The sequence below is a fragment of the Hyperolius riggenbachi genome, chromosome 5 (assembly GCF_040937935.1).
Source record: "Hyperolius riggenbachi isolate aHypRig1 chromosome 5, aHypRig1.pri, whole genome shotgun sequence".
NCBI classification, from domain to species: domain Eukaryota; kingdom Metazoa; phylum Chordata; class Amphibia; order Anura; family Hyperoliidae; genus Hyperolius; species Hyperolius riggenbachi.
Window position 1 is genome coordinate 370,965,195 of NC_090650.1, and position 25,744 is coordinate 370,990,938.

The 25,744-nt window shown below is 44.3% G+C and overlaps 1 protein-coding gene across 1 annotated transcript; it reads right to left on the reverse strand.

Annotated features, from left to right (window-relative positions):
- IMPA1 (inositol monophosphatase 1) lies at window positions 1-25,744 on the reverse strand. The gene is made up of 9 exons (XM_068237561.1): window positions 25,557-25,744; window positions 20,561-20,634; window positions 18,019-18,152; window positions 16,775-16,879; window positions 16,053-16,098; window positions 11,083-11,191; window positions 6,358-6,466; window positions 3,926-4,077; window positions 1-487 (listed from the first exon to the last, which is right to left on the reverse strand). Exons 2-9 carry the CDS (start codon window positions 20,621-20,623, stop codon window positions 366-368), a joined length of 840 nt encoding a protein of 279 aa, XP_068093662.1. The 5' UTR covers window positions 20,624-20,634; window positions 25,557-25,744; the 3' UTR covers window positions 1-365.

The window sequence follows — 25,744 nt, forward strand, 5'->3', positions numbered from 1 at the left end:
TATTCATTCACAGGTACATCAAGTGTTTATTGTAAATAGTTTCACTCGGTTCAGGTTCACTTTAAAACATATTAAACAATAAATCCTTTATAAATTAAGACACAACTGGAGTCATCAAGTATATAGATAATCTGTGTTTTGTATGGCATGTTTCTTCCACCACTGGCACCACATGGCTTTGTCTATTTAAACGACAAATAAACGAACAAAAATAATGATATAATGATATCAGGCCTAAGATATAAAACTGCATTGAAATAATGAAGGGAGGTAAAAGCCCAATGTTGTTGCATATTCAGATGCCGCATCCACTGGTGAGAGTTTACAGTGCAAATAACACTCCTATGTAAGAGGAAGACAAGAGTTTACTCCTTCTTGCCATCATCCCGGACTAGCGGTATCAGCTGGAGCTCCTTGGAGATTCTCTCTGCGATTTCTTTGGTGCTGGCTGCAATTACTCTGCAGGACATCAAGTCAAAGGGCCCCCCTGAAACACAGAAGGAGACGAGGTAGAAATTAATAGACAGAAAGCCAAGAATGGTGCACTGTGGGAGAAGCAAATTATACAAGCAATCCTATTACTTGTTTAATGTATTGACATGATTAAGTGGCCACTTGAGTGCGCCCTTAGTGGCTGCAGCTCTTGAGCGCTTTGAGTCCAACATGAGAAAAGCGCTATACAAATGTTAGGATTAGGTAGGATTGAAGCAAACGTGAGTTCCTAAACAAAAAAGAAAAAAAAGTTAGATAACATCTCAGTAGAGGGAAGCCTCTGGATCCACAAGAGGCTTTCCAAATCCTCCTAGTGCCCGTCAATGCTGCTCTGAAATTTCGCAGCCATACTTCCATCCGTGAACGAGCCCGGCTGCACTGTGCCGGCGCACTGACGGACCATGCCTGCGCAGTATAAAACATACAAGAGCGGCGCATGCTTTCCAAATCCTCCTAGTGCCCATCAATGCTGCTCTGAAAGTTCACAGCGATGCTTCCATCCGTGAACGTGCCCGGCTGCACTGTGCCGGCGCACTGACGGACCATGTCTGCGCAGTATAAATCATACAAGAGCGGTGCCTGCACAGTGAGCCTCGCTCATACGCGGACAGGAGCAGCACGAACAGAGGGTCCCAGCTCTGGAATGGCGAGCTTGAAGGGGACAAGGGAAGCCTCTGGATTATGCAGAGGGTTCCTTCTACTAAGATAACTATCTTTTTTACTTTTTAACCACTTTTTCCACCACTACAGCATATCTACGTCCTCTGTGACTTCTTATAAGCTACGAGGACGTAGATATAAGTCGTGTAGCAGAAGCACAGCTGTGTACGATTGGGCTTGCTCCTGTGCAAAACCTCTGGCACTATCTGCTGCAGCACTAATTGGTGAAAGGGAATATATGTTCCCTGAGCCAATAAGATTGATTTTTACCATTAGGCTGGTTTCACAGTGGGACCTTAAAAGTCCCACGTTACAGCAGCCAGTAACGCAGCCCAACTCACAGCAATGTTAAATCAATGGGCTTTTCACAGTGCACACGTTGCGTTAGGGTATAACGCTGCACGTTAAATGAAAGTGCAGCATGCTGTACGTTATACCCCTATAGAGCTGCTTCAGATTGTTTGCACATGCTCAGTGACTAGCCACATGGCTAATTAATATTCACTGCACTGTGGTGACTCGTGGTGGGACTCGTAGTGTTGTCCGGATCATGAACGAATCATTCATTTGATCCGGATCATTTTTGTGAGTCGAATCATCCGGATCATCGCAATGAAAGATTCGGTTCACAGTGGATGTCTGTCTGGAAGAAACAGGAACATACAGAATGTACAGTGTAGGGAAAGTCCTGTCCTGCTAGTCATTTCACCCCCAGTCTGCTTCCCTAGTAAAATGATTCAAATGATTTGGTTCAAAGATCCGGATCTTTTCAATGATCCGAATTATCCGAATCCTTAAAAAGATCCGGACTTCCCATCACTATTCTGGAGCGGCTGCTTTGAGAGCCGCATAACGCTGCTCAATCTGACGTCCAACTTCAACACCACCATACGTTGCGTTAGGGGCACGTTATGCGACCATAACGTCCCCTAAAACGCAACGTCTTGGTGGGAAAGTAGCCTTAAAAATACTTTTATTTTCTCAGTTCATGGTGAAAAATACACACTGTAGCATTATTATTTATTGTATTTATAAAGCGCCAACATATTACGCAGCGCTGGACAATAAATATATACAATGACATAAGGTTATACACATAGAACAAAGTTATACATGCAAATTGTACAATATACATGATCATGCAATATGGGCTGGTTAGGTAGGCCCAGTAATACAAGTACAGGCTGTCATTGGAGAGGAGCACATGATCCTGTAGATTACACTAGGGAGTGGAGGACCCTGCCAGAGGCAACCTGGTGTATAACTGTGAACAAGCTCCAAGATGTAGGTAGGGCAGGTTTTGTGCACAGATTTATACGCCAGGCATAGAATCTTGAAACGTATCCTGAAACGGATAGGGAGCCAGTGCAGGGATTTACAAAGGGGAGATGTGGATGCAGAGCGGTGCGAAGAATGGATGAGTCTTGCAGCCGCGTTCATCACTGATTGAAGGGGGGCAGTGCGTTTCAGGGGGAGGCCAGAAAGGAGGGAGTTACAGTAATCAAGGCGGGAGATGATGAGGGCATGGATGAGCAGTTTGGTCGTGTCCGGGGTTAAGAAGGGGCGGATCTTGGAGATATAATTTCAGAGCATTATTTCAGAATCAAATATCTTCACCATAAATTGTGACAGGAGTAAGTTTTGTGATAAACAGTAGAAATAGCAAAACAAAAGTTGTGTTTTTTATCTTCAATAGCACTTTTTATTTTTAAACTGGAATTGTTAAAACTGAGAAATAATGTGTTTTTTTATTTTTTTCCCTCTTTTTCCTATTAAAATGCATAGAAAACAAAAATTATCAGAGTCAGGTGTTTGAAACTGTGCAGATTTATTTTAGGATTTGTATGAGCTGTAACAAATGTTTTTTTTTTCAGTGTAAAGGTTATTATGCTGTTGTGTACCTTTTAGAGCTGAGAGGAGGTCTGAGTTCAGATCCACTTTAATCACACAGACTACAGAATAAATGTTTAAAGCTTTTGGCACCACCTAGTGGTCAAGTCATGGTAGATTGTATGGAACACTAGCCGGCCACGGATTGATTTTACCACTTCACAGTAGAGATGCTCTTACGTATGAGAACTGAGAGGCATGTGGTCAGTTTAATCAGTTGAAAGCTTTGTAAGACTTTGTAAGACTCTGACTTGCTGTAATCACTTCCTGCTTTAGGCGTAATTGTGGCCAAAAGAAATTGTCAATGAGATGCTAATAATTTTGAGTTGATGCATATTTTTACTTCCAACTGAGTGACCAGATACTGCTTGTTGTCCATGAAGTTCCCCCAGTTCCCTGGACCTAGTCCCAAGCATTTGATGGGATCTTTACATAGAGTACCTTTCCCGGAAGTCCCCTCAGGAGGGGTGTCACATGAGTCAGAGCTGCACAGGTGCGAGTTATGAACCACACATGCATAGTGAAAGTAAGTTCTCGTCCACATTATCTCTTTCGCTGTACATGTGCAGTTTGAAACTCGCCCATGCGCAGTCCAGAATCCATGCGCGCCACTCGGAGGAACTTCCAGGAAGGCTGAGGAGGTAAGAGGACCGTGTATGGGAGGGACCCAGAGGATGACAAGCAACATCTGGACACTCAGGAGGAGGAAATCTAGCCAACCATAGGCTTCATTCCATAATTGTTCTTTGATTCAGGGGTACTTTAAATGCATATAAAAAAAAAAAAGTAGTAGTACATCTTATTTTTATTTCCATAGTGATATTAACCAGAAAATGGAAAATAACATTCAGCAATCCAGACGTAAACTTTCTTCTGTCCTTACCTTTGGCATCCAGGACCACGCCCCCTGCTTCTGTGACGATAACAGATGCTGCTGCCATATCCCAGCAATGGATTCCCATCTCGTAGTAAGCATCAGCCCCTCCAGTGGCCACCAGACACATGTTCACAGCTGCTGTGCCCACTGCACGGATCCTGCAAGTGAAACGTGTGTTACATTCCAAACAATGATCAAAGGAAAGCTGAAAGCAGAGGAATATGGAAGCTGCCATCTTTATTCCTTTATATAAAATTCTCTTTACCTAGCTGTGCTGCTGATCTTTTTCTCTCAGTTTCTTCTGAGTCACAGATCTGCAGTGATCATGGAGTCAGAAGAACCTTCCCTTGGTGCACAACTAACTTAGCACAGCACCTCCCTCCCCAAAATCTCTCCCACACACTCACCTCTTCCTATTCAAGGTCACCTGACCTAGCCAGACAGCCCATAGAGCCAAAGGAACATCTGAGCTGCTTTGGCTTAAAGGAGAACTGAAGAGAGAGGTATATGGAGGCTGCCATGTTTATTTCCTTTTAAGCAATACCAGTTTCCTGGCAGCCCTGTTGACCCTCTGCCTTTAATATTTTTAGCCATAGACCCTGAACAAGCATGCAGCAGATCAGGTGTTTCTGACATTATTGTCAGATCTGACAGATTAACTTCATGCTTGTTTCTGGTGTTGTTCAGACACTTTTGCAGCCAAACGGAAAAGCAGGGCTGCCAGGCAACTGGTATTGTTTAAAAGGAAATAAACATGGCAGCCTCCGTAGTCTTCTCACTTCAGTTGTCCTTTAAATTTTTGCTGTCACAAACCCTCCCCCACAAACACATGCCGTATCTCAGGAATCTCTGTGTTTTTCCCGTTCAGGTGCCACAGCTCAGTATACTGGAGTGAGACCAGTGCCTGTAACAGCTTCACCTTCCCTCTAATCAGTGGCAGAGGGAAAGTTTGACTGGTGCGACCACCACACCCTTCCTCAGATGTCACAGAGAAAGGCTCAAAAGCAATGAAATCAATGCTTGAACTTTCAATTGAAGTAGCAAGCATAAGGGGGAGTTGTGAGGGCAGGAGGAAGCCACTTTCAAGATGGTTGGGAGGGGGCCTAACATTTTTTAAAGTGTTCCTACGCTTCAAAAGGCACAGAGTGAGCACCAGCGCCTGGCAAGGAGAATTCTAAAAGGCAGTCACTAATGATACCTTCCATGTGCCTCAGACTTCAGGTTTATTGAAAACGTATGAAAAGTTCACAGTTTTTCCTACATCTATCCCTATATGATTAGAAAATAGCTGTGACAAAAAAAGGCCTATCTGCACATACCGTTCTGTCTCACTAACAATCACTTCATGATCCTAACTTAAAACAGCACAATTCAGCTATCCTGAAATTGGAGCATTCTGAGCTGTTTCCAAGAAATGTGTCTGATTGTAAGATGAGAGAAAAGCACCACTAAAGCAGAACCTTCTAAAAGCTGATATAGATATATATATATATATATATATATATATATATATATATATATATATATATATATATATATATATATATATATATATATATATATATAAGTTGGAGTCGAGGAGTCGGAGTCGAGGGAAATTTTAGGCACCCGGAGTCGGAGTCGTGGTTTCAGAAACTGAGGAGTCGGAGTCGGGAGTCACATGTTTATACAAAATCCACAGCCCTGTTAAAAAGAGACACTGAAGCGAGAATAATTCTCGCTTCAGAGCTCATAGTAAACGCCGCTATCCCGCGGCTAAACGGGGGTCTCTTCACCCCCAAACCCCCTCCCCCACAAAATCAACGACCAAATTGGTTGTAGATTTTGCTGCTCCTAGAGGCAGGGCTAACGGCTGCAGCCCTGCCTCTAGTCGTGTCTATCAGCGGCGCATCGCCGCCTCTCCCCCGCCCCTCTCAGCGAAGAAAGACTGAGAGGGGCGGGGGAGAGGCGGAGATACGCGCTGACAGACGCACGTGGGGCAGGGCTGCGGCGGTTAGCCCTGCCTCAATCCGGAAGAGATCCCCGGCTGCACGGAGGGGATTTCGGGGGGTAAGGGACCCCCGTTTAGCCGCGCGATAGCAGCGTTTTAGCAGGGGCACACATGCCCCTGCTAACTATGAGCTCTGAAGCGAGATTTATTCTCGCTTCAGAGTCTCTATAAGTATTAGGCTAAGGAGTCGGAGTCGAGGAGTCGGAGTCTGAGCAATTTTGGGTACCCGGAGTCGGAGTCGTGTTTTCAGAAACTGAGGAGTCGGAGTCGGAAGATTTTTGTACCGACTCCACAGCCCTGGGTTATGCAGCAGTTTCTCAACGGGAAAACCTCTAGAAAAATGGCCGCTCACCGGTCCGCATGAAAGCGTAGGCACTAATATTTACAAAAAGATTTCAAATAATTTTCATTGCTTGGTCCACTGTGATGAAAAGCATGAAACAGTTACCCATGGATAGGAATGCACAACAGTCTCTGCATGTTGGACAGAACTATTTTAATGATCTCTGGGTTACGATTTGATCCCAGTTCTGTAACTATCATCGATTTTGTAATGTCTGAGGAAAAAAAACAAAAACAAAATGGAGATCAATATCTTATTTAAAGTCTTGTTGTGTAAAGTTCTGTAAAGGTATAATTTATTCAATGAATTACAAAGCCAGAAGAATAAAAGGTAACTGAAGTAGCATGTAACATGGGGGTATATTCATGCATTCCGATCCAATTTTCCGAATGATCGAAGGTTTCAATCAGAATATTTGATGTACCACACACGCATATTGGAAATTGCCACATTTTCGGGCTGAACGATCAAAAGATCTGAAAATTTGGTTGGTTTAAATAATCAAGAGAAAAATGTACTGAATAGTTAAATATACCTTTTTTTTCTGGTGGAATACACATTTCACAATCCATCACACACCATACAGTTCTTGATAAAGTTGGTCTGAATTTTCCAACATGTCCAATCTCCAAAAATTGAAAAAAAAATGGGAAATTCGATCGGATTTATTGATCAAATACAAAGAAAAGCTCTCGATTTTTCAGGACAACCAATCAAAATTATCGAACTGGTGAAAAATTGGATCTTTTATTTGTATGGTGTGTGGCCACCTTTAGGGTTAAGGATCCAGGGCTCTAAATGACAGTTTCTCTCTAGCACAACTCTCATTAATGATCAGCTTTAAAGAGAATCTGTACTCTGAAATTCTTACAATAAAAAGCATACCATTCTATTCATTATGTGCTCCTGGTCCCCTCTGTGCTGTTTCTGCCATTCTCTGCTGCAAACCTGGCTTGTAATTGCCAGTTTTAGGCAGTGTTTACAAACAAACTAACCAGCTTCTAATAGGCTCAGCTAAGCAGAGTGTGTTAGTCACACAGAGCCTGCAGGGGGTGTGTACAGCTTCTAGCTAATCACAAGCAGCCCTGCACATTCCAGTCTGACTGCCTCAGCCTGACTGTGCCGACTATAGAGAGAAGATTAGATCATATAACAGAGATAACACAGCTACTGTGCAATTAGGAAAAGCTGCAGTAAGCCAGACCACATTAGAAAAGGCATAGGAACTTATAGCATAGAAGAAATAAAGATAAACAATTTGTTACAGAGTCTCTTTAAGATGTGACTGCATGAGAGCAGCCCAAGGCCCGCTGTCATCATCTGCCCCCCCCAACAGCATCCTTACCAACCACACACACAAACTTTTTCCCCCCAGCAAACACAAAACTTTAACTGAAGCTACTGTAGAAATCGTATTACACCCCACCATTTCAGCACTGGGTCCCTCTCTGGTCAAATGGGTTTCTGCAGTGTTCGAGCTTGGCTGTAGGTGAGTGTGTCGATACTGGGCATGTACAAGTAAAGTTGCCGCATTCTCAGTAGAACTAAGGCACTTGTGTACTGCTTTTTTCCTCCATGCACAAGCATTTCATTTTACTGAGCATATGCAAACCTTATTTGCACTTGCCCTAGACAGACGAGGGCACTCCGCTGCAAATACTCTGCAAAGGCGTCAATGATGACTATACACAGAGGGAAGAGGGGCATGCTAGGAGCTGTAGTGCCTCTATAAATGTGGGCATGCTGGGAGCTATAGTGCCTCTACAGAGGTGGGCATGCTGGGAGCTATAGTGCCTCTACAGAGGTGGGCATGCTGGGAGCTGTAGTGCCTTTATGGAAGGGGGCAGCCTCCATACAGGTGGGCATGCTGGGAGCTATAGTGCCTCTACAGAGATGGGGAATGCTGGGAGCTGTACTGCCTCTATAGACGTGGGCATGCTAGGAGCTGTAGTGCCTCTATGGAGGGGGGAAGCCTCCATATAGGTGGGCATTCTGGAAGCTACAGTGCCTCTGTATAGGTGGGGAAGCTGGGAGCTGTAGTGCCTCTATAAAGGTGGGCATGCTGGGAGCTATAGTGCCTCTACAGAGATGGGGAATGCTGGGAGCTGTACTGCCTCTATAGACGTGGGCATGCTAGAAGCTGTAGTGCATCTATTGAGGGGAGCAGGCTAAAGTGGGCATTCTGGGAGCTGTAGTGCCTCTGTATAGCTGAGCAAGCTGGAAGCTGTAGTGCCTCTATGGTGGGTGGAGGGAACAAAGGGGTCACCATCTAATGCTGCTTCCTGGTGGGAGTTCAGGACCAGGTACTTACACAGGTTTGAAGTCAATCTGCAGCAGAAGGCACCCTTCCTGATCTCTATTCTGTACAGTGTCTTGCTTCAGCTTTCTCCCCAGGTGCAGTCCGGGTGACTTCAGCACTCTCTCCCTCCCCCGTGCTTTGCTGACAGGACTAAAAGGAGGGAGGGGGAGTGTATACACAAACGTTCTGTGGCCTTCCTGATGAGTTCTGCTGTGCACAGAGGTCTGTCTCCTTCTCTGCCTGCGCCCTGGGGTTTCTGACATGTGTGTCCTATGTCTGCCCCAGCGGTGTGGTGAGACTTCTGTGCAGCACTTGTTCCTATGCTGCCGCTGCCTGCTCTGATCAGCTGATCCGCTGCTAAGTTAACTTCCCTGGCGTTCCGCATTATCCGCCCGCTGCGCACACACACAACATGCTGCAATGTGCAAAGCAATGCGGGCGGCTGCATGAAGGAGAGGTGACAGGTGGATAAGTGGCTTCCTAGTCGCCCCAAGAATTCCCCGCCCTAGGAACCGGCCCTCGAGGCCTGCCCAGAAATCCAGCCCTGCATGAGAGTCGAATGAAAATTAAAAAACTGCAATTGTCTACATGAGATAAACCCTACCAAGGTCTCTAACCTGCACACTAAGCTGCAGACAACGTGGCCGTGATTGACAGTGGTGCTTCACGCAGGCGCAGTAAAGACGGCCTCAAGGTCGGCCTCTGCACCATGCCGGGAGACCGAGACGGCGGCAGAGAGTGGAGCGGTCAGCGCTGGACATTCTGCTGCAAGGGGCTGGAGAAAGCCCCAGGTGAGTAAAGCTGATTTTTTTTCCCCTAATGATTCCTTTAAGGCCTTATTTACATTTATTGGGTTGCGTTGCATCTCAATGCCAACTCAACGAAACGTGTAAATAGGGCCTCAGGCTAGATTCACATGTCTATTTTTCTGTACGTTTTCTGTAAAAACTAAGAACCAATTTATTGTGTTGTTCACATGCAGACAAACAATTGACAGCAATGCAGCACTGTCGGAAAAATTATGCAGAAAAGGGCACACAGAAAACTGATTAAGTTTGAATCCTGCAGTGCCAGCATTAGTTTATCTTCACTTCAAGTTAGCATGAGGCCTCTTTTGCACTTGCAGGTTAAACCTGTGTTACGTTACCCTATTTTACCGCAAGGGGCCGCAAAAGCAATCAAAGTCTATGGAGATGATCCTGCTTATTGCGGTCTGTCGTAAGTATCCAATCCGGCACAAGGGTTGCAGCGCATTACTGCAAGCACCGCGCTTAATACGCAGTGCTCGGGGCAATGTAAGTACAGGCAAAGCAGTAAGTGTAAAAGCCAGAGTTCGGTGCGTCGCATCATGCATGCGCGGACTGACAGGAAGCCCAGTGATGTAATTCCTGCCCAGCAGGGGGTACATTACTGAGCGGGGGCGTGCCTATGCATATGACTGTCGCATACTCTGCTGCAGGTTCATATGATTGTGTTTTTTTTTAAATTGTGGTGGAATGCGGCAAGAGCAACGCATTGGGCCGCAATGCAAAAATCAAGTGTAAAACGAGACCTTAAAGTGTAACGTTACAAATTGCACTTTAAGCTGTGACTTTACCTACCCAAGCTGTGACAGGGAAGCTCCACCCCCTCTCTTGCATTATTTCCCCGTGCTGGTGTTCTGCCGAGGCTCTCTCAGTGTCACCCCACTCTGGGCCCAACATCTCCCTCCACTGGACAACAGAGATAGTCAGAGATGTTAACAATTCCAGCTTGCTGGCAAACTCAATGCAGATTGTATGTAGCTTGAAATGAGCCAATCAAAAATGACAGGAAGTGCATTTCATTGGTCCAGTTCCATGCTGCCTATAATTTGCATGCAAGTCAGAATTATTAGCTTCTCACTGACCATTTCTACTGGTCACTAAAGATCAGGGGTCCCCAAACGTTTTGGGTTGAGGGTCGGGTCAACACACTTCAGACTGCTGGGGGGCCGGAGTATACATAAAATGATGTAGAACTCTTTGTGGGCCAGACAGTGAAGCACGCCCAGGTGACAACCTGCAGTCCAATTGGACAGCAGTGTCACCTGATGTGGAATTTGATTGGAAACCAGCAAATGACTTCTTTTTGGCGTCCATGTGGACGGGTGGTGCCAGCACTGCTATTGTATATGAGGACCACCAATATTTAAAGATGTAGCTGACCACATCTATAAGTAATACATTTTGTGTGTGGGGGGCCGGTAAAAAAGCCTCAGGGGGTCACATTCGGCCCGTGGGCCTTAGTTTGAGGACCACTGCTATAGATCATGAGTACCCCAATGGTGATATCACCTGTTCTTGCTTCTGTACAAACTCATTACTGATGACACTTGCACTGATAATACAACTGACTGAATCACACTGGCTGTTGTAATGTAACACATTTCCTTCAAACACCTTCCAGTTATGGTGATACAAGAGTTGGAATGGGGGGATCCTATAATGATGTGAGTTTCCAAAGCTCAGACTAAACATACAAGGTACACTGCTGGAAATTGGGGCACTTACCTTTCTGTCCAGAGACTTGTAACTTTTCACCATTACAAAATGCACCGTTTCCTCTTCTGCCGGTGTACATCTTGTCTTCCACGCAACTGTACACAACTCCAAACTCTACCTGCAGAAGAAAAATACACAAACCGCGACATCTTATAACAGGGTGTGACGTCAGCCTAAAGCTTGGTACACACTCTCAATTATAAATGGCTAATCACTGACCAATTTTTCCACCTCCATGTAGTATAAGAGCTCCTCTACACAATTTGTATACTGTACACAATGTGTACATGATATTCAATATCTGTTGGCCCTCATGCTAAATTGAGGTGGTAAAATTGGCCAATTAAGCTTAAGGGTGCATACACACATGCAATGGAGATTTACCAATCACTGACCAATTTTACTACTTCCATTACACATTTTCTCCCCAACTTTTCCACATGAATTTCTTAGTAGCAAACATGCAAAAATAATATCTCTTGTATCGGTTTTGCCTGATAGGATCTCCAATGGTATTAGATAAGATAGATAGATAGGTAAAAACTATGCAAACTTATGAAGCGTTATATAGACATCACAAGGCCTATTTAAATAAAAGTGGCTGTTAAAAGTCACTTATTTGCGTGGTATTCTTAAAGAGAATCTGTATTGTTAAAATCGCACAAAAGTAAACATACCAGTGCGTTAGGGGACATCTCCTATTACCCTCTGTCACAATTTCGCCGCTCCTCGCCGCATTAAAAGTGGTTAAAAACAGTTTTAAAAAGTTTGTTTATAAACAAACAAAATGGCCACCAAAACAGGAAGTAGGTTGATGTACTGTATGTCCACACATAGAAAATACAACCATACACAAGCAGGCTGTATACAGCCTTCCTTTTTGAATCTCAAGAGATCATTTGTGTGTTTCTTTCTCCCTGCAGTTCTCATGCACTGATGTTTCAGGCTGCTCTTTTTTTCTCCTGCAAACAGCTTTGCCCTTGTCTGGAATTCTTCAGTATGTGAAAGCCCAGCCAGCTCAGAGGACGATTTATCCAGCTTGTAAAAGATAAGAGAGAAGAGAGAAGCTGCTCTAATCTAAATAATACACAGGCAGTGTGCATAGAGGGGCCTGGAAGGGGGAATTCATAGCAGAACCACAACACTGAAGAACTTGGCAGCCTTCCAGACACAGGCTGACAAGTCTGACAAGGGAAAGATACATTGATTTATTACAGAGACTGTGATAGCAGAAAGTGCTGCAGTAAGCCAGAACACATTGGAATAGCTTTTGGAACTTGTAGGATGATAAAAAACAGGATGCAATTTTTGTTACGGAGTCTCTTTAAAAGAGCAATCTGATTTAAAAAAAAATCAGACTGCCCCTTTAAGAATACCATATTTATTAAGCAGAGATGGTTTCTCTGCTATTCTCGCTGTATTTTAATCTCTCCAAGAGTTACAAAAATAAACTGAAATAGTAGAAACATTTACCTTCTTCAATGAATTACAGCACTGTCTTCACTGAACCTACTGGTAGCTATACTGTAAATATGGCTGGCTTTTAGCTAAAAATAAGATGTTTCTTTATACTGTAAATGTAATTAATGGGTGTATCCATCGTGGTTAGGACGCATTTGAGATTATTTTAGCCCTAGAGAGAAAACCTGTCAGCTGAATTACTAGTTCTCAGTGCATCTGCCTTAAAGCCATTATTTATATTAACCCCGTATGTGCAGCATTGCACACGAATACTGTGTGGAGATCTGGCCACAGCTGAAACAACTTCATGGCTGTTGTCTTTTACATACATCTATGCTGCCTACCACAGTCACAGTCAGCGTCATCATCACATGGGGGGTTTTCACATCTGAAAACTAAGGAATGCTGATTTTCCTGTCGTTTGCCTAAGGCTAGGTTCTGCATGTCTACACACTGCCATACAATGACTGTGAACTGCAATGAAGACTGGACATAGACTTTAATACAGCCTGCAATAATACCTAATAGACTTCCACACGATGATGACGGACCCTCTCGGGGAAGGCCTCACACTAGTCTAGCAATAAAAACATAATATTCTTTGTGCTGCTAATCATAAATAGTATACACATTTCATCAAGCAGACAGACAGACAAATGACAGCGCTCAAGGCTGCACCTGAAATGGAGACCAACAGAGGCAATGCAGAGCCCCACTGGGGCTAAATACATGCCTTGAATGCAAAACAGATGCAAATGATGTACTAATTCTAACCTAGAAATTTTGAATGTAGATCTGAAGCAATGAATGCAGCTGGCCAATAGTATACTTACATTCAATTTGTACAGCGGGAGACATGGCAGCGCTTTCAAACAGAAGTTATACCTCAATGACTAATCTGCATGGATGTGCAGAGCTCCAGTAACTGGACTATATTACACACCTAGCACTCACTACAGGGAAAGGAGGGTGTTAGCTTCAGTAAATAATGTGTGCACAGATTATTACCCAATAAACTTCCCACGACGATGACGGACCCTTTCAAAGAAGGTCTAACACTAGTCTAACACCCTCCTTTGCCTGTTTTGAGTGGCAGAGACCGCTGTATTTCTGCAAAAAAAAAAAGTTTCCCAGCCTCCTTGTAGTTACTGGAAGCGTGATTGTACGTTTCCAGGACTTTTTTGACTGTGGCCAAATAGTAAACTACAACCACATACATTTTTTTTATTATAGTATTACATTATTGTACATTTAAAATTATCTGTTTCCCTCCCACACCAAAAATTACCCAAATACAATTTTTTATAAAAATAAATAAACAAAAATTACAATAAAAAAAACAAAAACAACATAAATAGTTACCTAAGGGTCCGAACTTTTTAAATATACATGTCAAGAGAGTATCTTATTATATTTTTTAAATTATAAGCTTGTAAATAGTGATGGACGCAAATTGAAAAAATGCACCTTTATTTCTAAATAAAATATCGGCGCCATAAACTGTGATAGGGACATAATTTAAACGGTGTAATAACCGGGACAAATGGGCAAATAAAATACATTCGTTTTAAACTATAATGGCCAAAAACTGAGAAAAAATGTTTTTTTTCCATTTCTTTCTTAATCTTCCTGTTAAAATGGATTTAGAAAAAAATAATTCTTAGCAAAATGTACTACCCAAAGGAAAAAACAAGATATAGATAAATTAATTTTGATAAATAGCAATAAAGTTATTGGCGAATGAATGGGAGGTGAACGTTGCTCAGATGCATACGATTTTCGACACTGTAGGCTGAAGTGGTTGAAGTATATTTTAAAATGTACCGTATTTTTCGGAATATAAGACGCACTTTTTCTCCCCCAAAAATAGGAAGAAAAAGTGCCTGCGTCTTATATTCCAAAGGCAGGGAATCCCCGACTTCAGAACCACCTGCCGATGCCAACCGCCGATCTGCTGCATTGTCGGGGACTCCCTGCCTTGTCCCCCTGTGTGGTCTGCCGGGTCCCGCTCTCCCGGTAACAATAACTGCAGAGCAACTCACCTTTCTTTGGATTCCAGCGCTGTGTAGTCTGCTGTGTGGTCCTCCGCCTCCAGCATGTCAGCTACACCTGTAAATGAAAAGTTAGCGCCGAGACGCTCACCTACTCGGCGGTGGCGGCACGATCTGCAGACATCTCAGTCCCGGGCGGCTTACCCTAGTGACGGCTCCTGCTAATGACTCATTGAGTCATGGGGAATGACTCATTGAATCATTAACAGGAGCCGTCACTAGGGGGAGCCGCGCAGCTTCCCCTAGAGACGGCTCCTGTGAATGATTCAATGAGTTATTCCCCATGACTCAATGAGTCATTAGCAGGAACCGTTACTAGGGGAAGCCTTCCGGGACCGAGATGTCTGCAGATCGTGCTGCCGCCACCAAGTAGGTGAGTGTCTCTGCGCTAACTTTTCATTTACAGGTGTAGCTGACATGCTGGAGGCGGAGGACCACACAGCAGACTACACAGCGCTGGAATCCATAGAAAGGTGAGTTGCTCTGCAGTTATTGTTACCGGGGGAGAGCGTCGACATGGGGGGGGGGGGGGGGGGACAGAGGACGGGATGGGGACTGGGGGGGCACACAAATGGACATGCACAGGAGGGGGCACACACAGAAGGACAGGAGGGGGACACAGGGACTGGAGGACCACACGGGGGGGGGGGGGGGGTGAAGGGGACACAGAAACACACACAAGGGGGGCAGGAGGGGACTCAGACACACACACACACACACTCACAGGGGGACAGGAGTGGGCACAAGGGGCCTGGAGGACCATAGAGGGGGGATGGAGGAGACACACAGGACATGAGGGTACACACTAAGCAAGAGGATCACACAAGGTGGCAGGAAGGGATGCCACCCACAGGGGGACAGAAAGGGACACATAGTGGACACAAGAGGACAATGGGGAGAACATGTACTGTACAATACGCTCCTGGAATATGGACGCACCAGGTTTAGAATATACTGTATACATTTTTTCCCCAGATTTTTGCCCTCTAAACCTAGGTGCGTCTTATATTCCAGAGCGTCTTATATTCCGAAAAATTCGGTACTTGAGATAAAAAAAAAAAAAATTACCTGGGGTCCCCTTCTGGCTATTCGGTCCCTCGCCATCCTCCTCTGCCGGCTGCATCTTCCACTTTGGGTCCCGGTAATGTGGCTTATGCGCTACTCCATCGCGTTCCCGTCAATGCACACTACGCCCCGACTGCCTGAAGTGCCAGGACCCACAAAGGACTTTTTTAACATCCCAGGTTCACTTCAAGCCCCCAAAAAAAGACATTTAAAGTGTACCAGCAGCTCGGGACTGCTGAATGGAAGGTCCCTGAAGATGGCACAGGCACAGGATGACTGCAGGAGGCTACTAGAAGACCCAGGTAAGTTAAACTGCTTTTTTTTTTTTTAAGACTTAAGTATCCCTTTAATTACATAGAACACAGTAGCTGTGAAGAACTATAGATTGCAAACTCATCTTACCTGTTTATTCACTGCAAACCCGATGGAGATGGCCACAAATGGAAACCTACACAAAGAAATGACACAATAAGGTCTATGAATTTCAACTGTGCATTAAAGTTCAGTTTACAGATCAAGGGGGATGATTCACTAAGAACAATAGCGCGAGTAACCTCCTGTTACTCGCACTCCTTAATTTTGACTCTCTGCATGCTCCGCGTGCTAATGGCAGCGTAGCGTGCATAATTACGTTTGGTTAGAGGAGTGCTCGCTATGCTGTGCATAGCGAGTGATAGTAACTTACGCCGGCTACATCCCAATAACCGGCACTCCTCTCGTCCTGCCCTGAGCCCCTTCGGGTCCAGTGGCTTCCCTGCCCCCTTCGGGTCTGAGATCCTTGCACTTTGATTGGCCAAATAGGCTGGTTGTCACTTGACAGGTAGGGCCAATCAAAGTGGATCTCTTCAATCATCACCATCACATAATCCTAACAAGTAACATTGGATGGTGTATGTGCAGTAGGAGGATACTCTTTACATCACTGCTTATAATGGAAATTTCGGTTTTCGGTAAATGAATCAATATTTCCAATGCAAAAAGTGCTGCTATGCCCATAAAAGTCTAGAATTCCATCTTTTTTATAAATAAGCTGCTAACAAGCACAAAAATACATCATGAATTTAAGGTGACTCCTGACCCTATCTATAATATGGCTCCACAGATCACCGCTGACATCACACTACCTGTGCACAAAGTTAGTTGTGCCATCGATGGGGTCAATAATCCACGTAGGGTCATCTGTCAGTGTGCTCCCCTGGCCGGCTGCTACAGACTCCTCACCAATAAAGCTGGAACAGAAAACACAAAATATTTATTACATACAGGTCTACCCGACAATGGGCTTCTTAGGCTGGATTCACAGTGGTCAGTTGCATAACGCAGGCGTTATAATGCGTTAAAGCAGGATTGTAAGTCACAATATCAAATTCTATTTACCCACTGCTCTTTGTTTATAAAGCAGCCTGCAACCTAACCCTGCATTGCAAGCATTCCAATCTAATCATACATGTGTCTGCTGTAGTAAACCTTATCTCAGTCAGCCTGGCTCTATTTGGTACATTGCCGACGAGAAGGAAGCTTGTCATCACCCCTCCCACATTTCTGCTACTCACTGATTGGCTGAGGGCAGTTCAGTATGACACGAGGCTGAGAAGGGAGAAGCTGCGGAAATATGATCTATGCTGTGCTCACATTTGTTTACAAAGCAAGCTAGATATGAAAGTGCAGTTTTTAGGAGAAAACAAAAAAAGAGATTAAGGGAGAAAATGACACAAGGATTGGCTTCAGTCAGAAGAAGTAAAAATGGAAAATGTCAGGAAAAGTTTTCTCTTTATTTACTATATAAAATTCACTGAAATCAAAACATGGACAGTACAATACATATGTTAGGTAAGTAGAACAAGTACGGTAGATATCTACTTATATACAGTATGTGGCTTTTTTTCCGTTGGGTAGTATGGCTGTCCCTGCTGATTTAAAATGTGTGTGAACTGCAATGGAGACTGGACATAGAGTTTAAAGCAAAGCCTGCATGCAGTGAGTTAGAATGTAATCAATTACAACACAGTACTGTAAACAGCCCCATAGGATTGTATGGGCAGTGATTTAACAGGCAGAATTATATAGTAATGAAACTAACCACTGTGAACTAGGCCTTCCACTACTAGATTGCCACACCTAAGGCTGGATTCACAGTGGTCATTTGAATAACGCAGGTGTTAAAATGTGTGTGAACTGCAACTGAGACTGGACATAGACTTAAATGCAAAGCCTGTATGCAGCAAGTTAGAATAACGCAACCCATTACTGTGAACAGCCCCATAGAATTGTATGGGCTGTGAGTTGACATGCAGAATTTTTCTGCAACGCAACTGAGCACTGTGAGCCTAGCCTTAGTGTGAAGACGATAGTGTACTATATAGCTTACCTGTGAGATGGGTATTTCTCTTTGATGGATGAGATGATCATCTCTTCTACCTTCTGGTCCGTGGCTGTCACCAGATCTGCCGGGGAACTCTTCAGCATCACTGACACTTCTTCCTTCAGTGCTGCGCACACCACCTGCAATCCATGACAGTGTCAGTTGCAGCTCCATTCACGGTGGAGTCATAACTATTATTATTACCGCTTCATAGAACATCAACATGTTTCGCAGTGCTATACACGTGATCATGCATAGTACTTGCAGTTGTACAAACAATAAGCACATTGCAGATGATACACATTTAAAGTAAACTGGCTAAGAGCTAGGCCCAGTGCACACCAAAACCGCTAGCAGATCCACAAAAAGCTAGCGGTTTTTGGAGCTGATTTCAGAGCGATTCTAGGTATGTTTAGAGACGTTTTCTAAACACACCTAGCGGTTTTGGGTGCGTTTTTGGGTAGCAGATTACACATATTGTTACAGTAAAAGCTGTTACTGAACAGCTTCTGTAACAAAAACGCCTGGCAAACCGCTCTGAAGTAGCGTTTTTCAGAGCGGTTTGCGTTTTTCCTATACTTTACATTGAGGACGAAACGCTTCCGAAAACCGCAAACGTGCAGCAGGAGGCGCGTTTGCGGCTTGGCAAAAACCTCAAACCGCCGGTGTGCACTATCCCATTGCAATACATTAGCCAAGCGTTTTTACAGGCGGATGCGGCCGGCGGATCGCTCCAAAAACCGCTCGGTGTGCACTAGGCCTAACAGGACAAAAGGATTTTTACTGGCCTGTGACTTCCTCCAGCCCCCTTTTTGCTGGGTACACACGTTGAGATTTCCCGCTCGATTCGCGGTTCGATTCGATTAATTCAAACATGCTTGATCAGATTTCGATCGTTCCTGCCGTCGATTTTGCATACTTAACATAAAAAAAAAAAAATCGAAATCCAATCGAGCATGTTTGAAATAATCGAATCGATACGTTCAATCCCGCGAATTGAGCGGGAAATCTCAACGTGTGTACCCAGCATAAGTCTGTCAGCTCCCTTGATGTCTTCTCTGTCTGATCCGCTGTGAAGTACATTATCCAGCAGAGTTTCAGGCTGCTGCACATGTGCTGTACCAGGCCGTGTGATTCCTGTGGCCGGGAAATTAGTCTTATAGAACTGGGAATACGCAGTACACTCTTGGCCACAGGAACACTAACAGGGGGTGTGAAGCTAGGACCGCGCATGCGCAGTAGTCTTTGGCTGTGCTACATTGCGGACTTTACCAGGGTTGACAGCGGCATAGTGGATGGGATCAGGAGAGCATCAAGGGAGCTGACAGACTACAGGGGGCTGGAGGTAAGTAAGAATCCTTTTCTCCTGTTCATGTCAGGTACACTATAGGCAGTACACCTTGTAAATTGGTATATATCAATCAAATACTGCATTCCTTAACCATTTCCGGACCAGACGTCTCCGGCCGCTTCAAGGCCAGAGCCATCGGTGCCCTTTTTAGCTCACAGCGATCACAGGGTCAGGTGCCAATGGACGATGTGCGGAAGCATTGCTGTCAGTGTGACAGCAGAGCGAGTGATTGCGAAGCGAACAGCAGCGGAAATGGCAAGAGCGATGAGACCGCGCGGCAGGGATTTTTGAGGTCTTCACCCTGGCAGGAATAACTGGCTATAAACAGGGCGAGGATTTCAATCATCATGGTCCAGAAGAGGTTAAGTGCTGATTTATACTATACGCAATTTGCTGCATTTTGCAATCCGTTTCCGATCTCATGCAAGTACATCTTCAAAGTAAAGAAAATCATGGGAATCCTTTTATACCACAGTAAACTGATTGCAATCCAATATTGCCTGATCACAAACGTCTTACAAGCTGCATTTCTCCTCAGGTAACTAGCAGTCACTGAAAATCGCAAAAAGCAAAGACCGGAAATTTGTATTGTGTGGATAGAGAGTCAAAGATGATCCAGTGCAGCATCTCAAAGCCACACGTTGCTGTTGGGCGGCCATTTTGTCCTTGCTGCTCACCTTTCACTATATATGCTTGATAAAAGGCGTCTAGTCTTCAATCTAGCTTTGAATCTTACTATTGGCTGACATTTTACTTTCAGAGTGTTTGCTGGAACTTTTGATTATTCATCTTGTAAGTTGTACACAAGAATAGCAATACATATACAGCAGTAGCAGAAACAGTACGAGAGAGATTCCTGCCCTTCCAAACTTCTAGTCTAAGGTGTAAAAACAGGTAGGAGAACTGTGTACACAAACTACAGGTTCTCTGGTTTAGTTTCTAAAAGATGCTCAGGTTTGCAAACTAACTGGTTCTGGATTCTGTGGTCAGTTATACCTCAGAGGGGAGGGGGGATAATTCCTTCTTGACAGCACAAAGGCAGCTAGATACAGTAGCTTCCTTGCAACAATCTATCTCCATATAACACTGTTAGATGCAGATTTATATATTACACAGGAGGGAAGAAATGCTATTTCTGACATGATGTGAGAGATGAATAATTTATGATACAGATATGTCTTTGTGAAGAATACATACCACACCAGCTTTCCTGGCCACTTCAACAGCAAAATCCAAACATTCCTGCCAGGAGTCCGCCATGACTGTCTGAGCTGGGGAGACAATAAGAAAAGAGAATCAGAACACATCATATGGGATGGGCAGGAGGTACTGTATATAAAGTGTACATACAGTTTCTCACAGCACTTTCACCTCTGGTCAGGTATATGGTAAACACAGTTATAAGGGCTGTCAAATAATCCCTTTAAATATTGACACATCTTAAGCTAAGTACCCACAGGTGAGAATTGTCGCCCGTTGGGGATCGAGAAACTATCCATCGGGTGACAAATCGCGAAAACGATGGTGTACAGACACACCCCTAGCCTTGAGGATAGCGATGTGTTCTGTTGCTATGGAGGGGGTGGGGAGATGATGATTTTTAATGATATCCAAGCAATATAAATCGGCGGCCGCTGTACACACATAATGATTGTCGACTGAAACGGCAGTTTCAGATGACGGTTATCGAATGTGTGTAAGTAGCTTAAGTAACGCAGGTCCTGGGGCTACTTACACATAATCAGTAAATAAACTTCATCTAACTAGCCCCATGTCCTGTATAATTCATACAGTATGTGCCAGTAATTAAAAGGGATGGGTTGTCAACACTGCTTAAAGGTATTTAAAGCTTGTGCTCTTGTATAATGTCAATACATCTCCCCCTCAGCTGACAGTCACTGACCATCACATAAGCAATAGCTCTCTCCTAGGCTCTGTGCACACTTGTACCAATAAACCTATAATGCAGCAGTACTGAATGATCTGAACAAAGCTTTCATGTCATTACTAGGCCTAAAGGCAGTTTAAAAACATGCGCAAGGCTTTGGCCACAACTCCCGCACTGGCTGTCCTCTAAAGAGCGTTGCGTGGACTTGCATGCGCACGCCGCGCGCGACTATGCCTGCTCCGTCCTTCTCCTCCTTCCGCCAACCCATCCTCCCAGCTCTGCGCTGTGCATTCCTGTTTACCTAGCAACCACAGGGACATTGCAGAGCTGTTAGAGCCGGCTGAACTGCGCGCACATGCGCAGTTCGTTTTACATACGGACACCGGGACAATATGACGCAAGGACACTTACACATTATTATATAGGATTGTGCTTGTTTAACCCATTCTTCTTGAAGCAGGAGAAACATACGATCAAATCAATCCTCTGACATAAATGCACCTAAACTGTATATCCCACAAGCGGAGGTCTGTGCTGAGAAAGGACTGTTTGTTGTACAAGAAATAACTGTAACCTGTAATAATGTCAGCTGCTGGAGATATAAAAATATCTTGTGGTTTGCTGAAGTCTGGAGCACAGAGAGGAGCTTGGGAGCAGCACTGTAATTATTGTCTTATAAATAACACAGACCCCAGAAATGTGAGTTTATACATTAGGAACAGCCACAGTATTACAACCACTTATAAATGACTTGACTAACACTGATTGTCTCTTTCCAGTGGCATTTGTAATGACATATTCATGTTATATTAGGCTGCAAGTGAACAGTAGTGAAGTGCTGGAAGGAGGAAAAATGGGCTGGTTTATGAATATGAACAAATTTGACAAATGCCAAATTATGATGGCTTGCCAACTGGATCCATGTCAGGTCTTGTGGGGTGATTACAATATTTAGTGTGTGCAATAGATGGTTACTTTTTACAACTCTGGAGCGATTTCTTGCTCCACAGGCAGAGGAGAGCTCCTTGGCGCTAGACTACTTTAGGGAACCCAGCAGGAAACCTCATAGGGAACATAAACGCTAACATGATTGGGTAGATGGCACCCTCTCGAACTGCTAGGCTTCCAATAGGTTGTAGAAAAACTACACCCACACTATTCAGCCAATCACAATGCTTTGTGTTGTACAGGGTGCACTGCTGTGGCCGGAGAGCTGTTCCCTATGAGGCTTCTTGCCAGGTAAAGTAGAATAGAATCCTGTTGGGAGGTGGAACTTCCATGGATTGGACTTTACAGCACATTCCACTGATGCTCAGTCAGAATGAGATCTGGAGAAAATAGAGGCCAAAGACGATTCATCAGACCAGGCCACCTGCTTCCATCTTGTATACAGGACCAATGTCTGCAATTTTGCGACAGCTTAACCGGTCGAATCAATAATATACAGCAGGTCCGATCTATTTTTTTTTATCACTTCTGTAAAAAATCCATCGGAAACCTGATCAGACTTATCAGAAATTATCGATATGACCTATCTATCTGAGAGGACATTGTATGGTGTATAACCAGGCATACAGCCTAGTACACACCATGATCAGTTTAAGCTTGGGATCGGTTGCTGGCAATCAGTAGGCTGTATATTTTTCCCCAGATCCAATCATTTTCTTTTTTTTTTTTTTTTTTTTTTAAACATTTTATTAAATTTTCATATACATACACATACATAACAAAACATTTCAACCCCCCCCCCCCCCCCCTCCCAACAGCCCACTCCAATCATTTTCTTGATCAGAGAAATAAGATCTGAATTGATAATTGCATGGTGTGTACCAGACTTTACACCCAGTTTCCAATTTACTACAGTTGTTGGCAAAATGTCCTTGATTTGACAGGCCATGTTAAGTCAATGGGAGGTTTCCATTTAACACAATGTTTTCCGCACAGAAAACTTGACAGTATTTTCTCATTTACCGGACACTGCATGCGGTCATGCTATAAATTACACTGTGTGTCTGAGGAAAACACAAACTCTTTGTGTTCAAACGTGCACAGTGTCTGGGGAGCTGCACACAAAAAGACACATCCGGTAACGCACCCTACCTTGTGGAAATGGGGCCCTAAAGTGTACCAGAGCTGAGTTAATTTTAAAGTTTTATACATACCTGGGGCTTCCTCCAGCCCCATCCGCACGGATCACTTCCACACCGCCATCCTCAGTCTTCTCCCTCCTTGGTACCGGGTCCTGTAACTTCAACCAGTCGTGGACAGTCTGTGCAAAACAAGTGCGCCCTCTATATATCTCTCCAGGAGGACGCCAGCACGGGAGCGATCCGTGCGCATAGGGCTGGAGGAAGCCCCAGGTATGTATAAAATGTTTAATTTAACTCCGCTCTGGTTTCCTTTAAAGAGGTATTGTCACCATAAAAATCAAATTTCAACAGCAACTGGTCTGAGTGTATTAAGTGATAAAGATGCTAATCCTGCATTCAATACTTGCAAAACTTTTTCTGCTGTTATGGTTTGGAGTTATGACATACTTTAGGAGCACTGGCCCTAGTACCAAACAGTGCCAAAGAGTTGAATGCTGGGAGTTATTTTTATCTATAATATATTCCTCCTATTCCATTTATTTCCCTGCCTAGCTGCTTATCAGAAAAACCCTCTGCTCACTTGTGTTTGCAAGCAAGGCTGAGATGACTCAGTGATTGGATGTGTAAACAAAAAAAGACAGTGCGGTTCCTAGTATACACCTCAGTGGGAGTGTCTGAAGAATCTGGGAGGAGGGCAGCTAATGAATACACAATGAGCAAGAGAAGGGAGGGGGGAAAACAAGAGTCAGGGAGGATAATAATAATAATAATAATGGCAGTATTTGTATAGCGCCTTTCTCCTGACAGGCTCAAAGCGCTTGCGAGGCAGCCACTAGAGCGCACTCTGTAGGCAGTAGCAGTGTTAGGGAGTCTTGCCCAATGAACTCCTTACTGAATTACTGGCTTACTGAACAGGCAGAGCCAAGATTCGAACCCTGGTCTCCCGTGTCAGAGGCAGAGCCCTTAACCAGTACACCATCCAGCCACTACTGGATATGATGTCAGCATTAGCTTGGCAAAATGGCCACTGCCTAGAATAGGATTTTCTGCTTTTCCTTTGTAAAATTCACAGGATTCATTACGTGGATAACACAATACATCTGTTATGTAAGTAGAAGTAGTATTTATCTACTTATATATGTGTTTTTTATTTCTAGGTTAGCATGGGTGTCACTTGTTCTTTAAAGTGTACCCGAGCTTTGGGTATAAAATCCCATACTTACTTTAGAAGAGGGAAGCTTCTGAATCCTAATGAGGTTTCCTGCACTGTCCTCTGGTCGCCCGTTGCCGCTTGCAGACCCTCCAAAGTTTACCGACCCGATCTGATCGGGGCTGTGCTCCTCTTCAAGCATGAACGTACTGCGCCTGAACCTCTATGCCTACGCAGTAAACCGGAGCTGCTCGCACACGAGTGGCTCTGTGCTACTGCACAGGCACGCGCCAGAAGAGCTGGAGGGTCCCAGGCAGCAGCAGAGGATGCAGTGGGAAGCCCCATTAGGATCCGGAGGCTTTCCTCTACCTAGGTAAGTATGTGTTTTTAAGAGATTTGCTGCCTTTGCCTCAGTGACAGATACAGCAAGACACATACATTCTGTTTCCCCGCTCAGTCACTTTGGCGCAGGGTAAGCAGAATTAACGGCGCACCCTGCTGCCACTGAAATTCCCTTCCTCCTCCAAGTCATTGCAACTCGAACGGAAAAGTAATCTGGGGTCTGGCTATTGTCGGCACCCAAATTACACTGCTTTGCGCCCACATAATAACATTATGTCTATGATGGCGCCCAGGTCAGGCACATCCCAGGGAAGAAATAACCTACCTGGTGCAGGACACCTTCTGAGGTCCTGAGGAGTCCACGTCTCAGCATGTACAAAACCAAAGTAGTAGTGGTCTGAATGTTTTGAAAGAGCAGCATACTCTGCAATGATTCTCCTGGGGCACACACTCTCTGTTCTACATCTATATATTTAAATGACCTCCATTGAATTTTCAGTTGTGGTCATACATGCCCCTTCTATGATACTCATCACTGACATACTATCACAGGGTGTCTATGACCTGCTGCATTACTGCAGAGTGCTTCATTCATGTAGCAAATGTCAGTAAGCACACATTATCAGGACGGAAAATAGAAAAACACCCACTGGAGAAAAGTAATCTGTAACAACCTCTCAGCAGTGGCTTTGGAATCGCTATAGAAATAAATGTAACACTCACCGGCAGAAGTAGGTCTCAGTGATGATGAATGGCTGTACACGCTTCTATGGCAGTCTTGGCAGATGCCAGTATGCTCTAATATACTACTGTACTTTACAGAGGTTTTTTCCTGTACCGGTGCACATGCGCACTTGCGCAGACTTCAGCCCAGCCCTATCAGAGGCTCTCTGATCAGCCATTGCACCGCC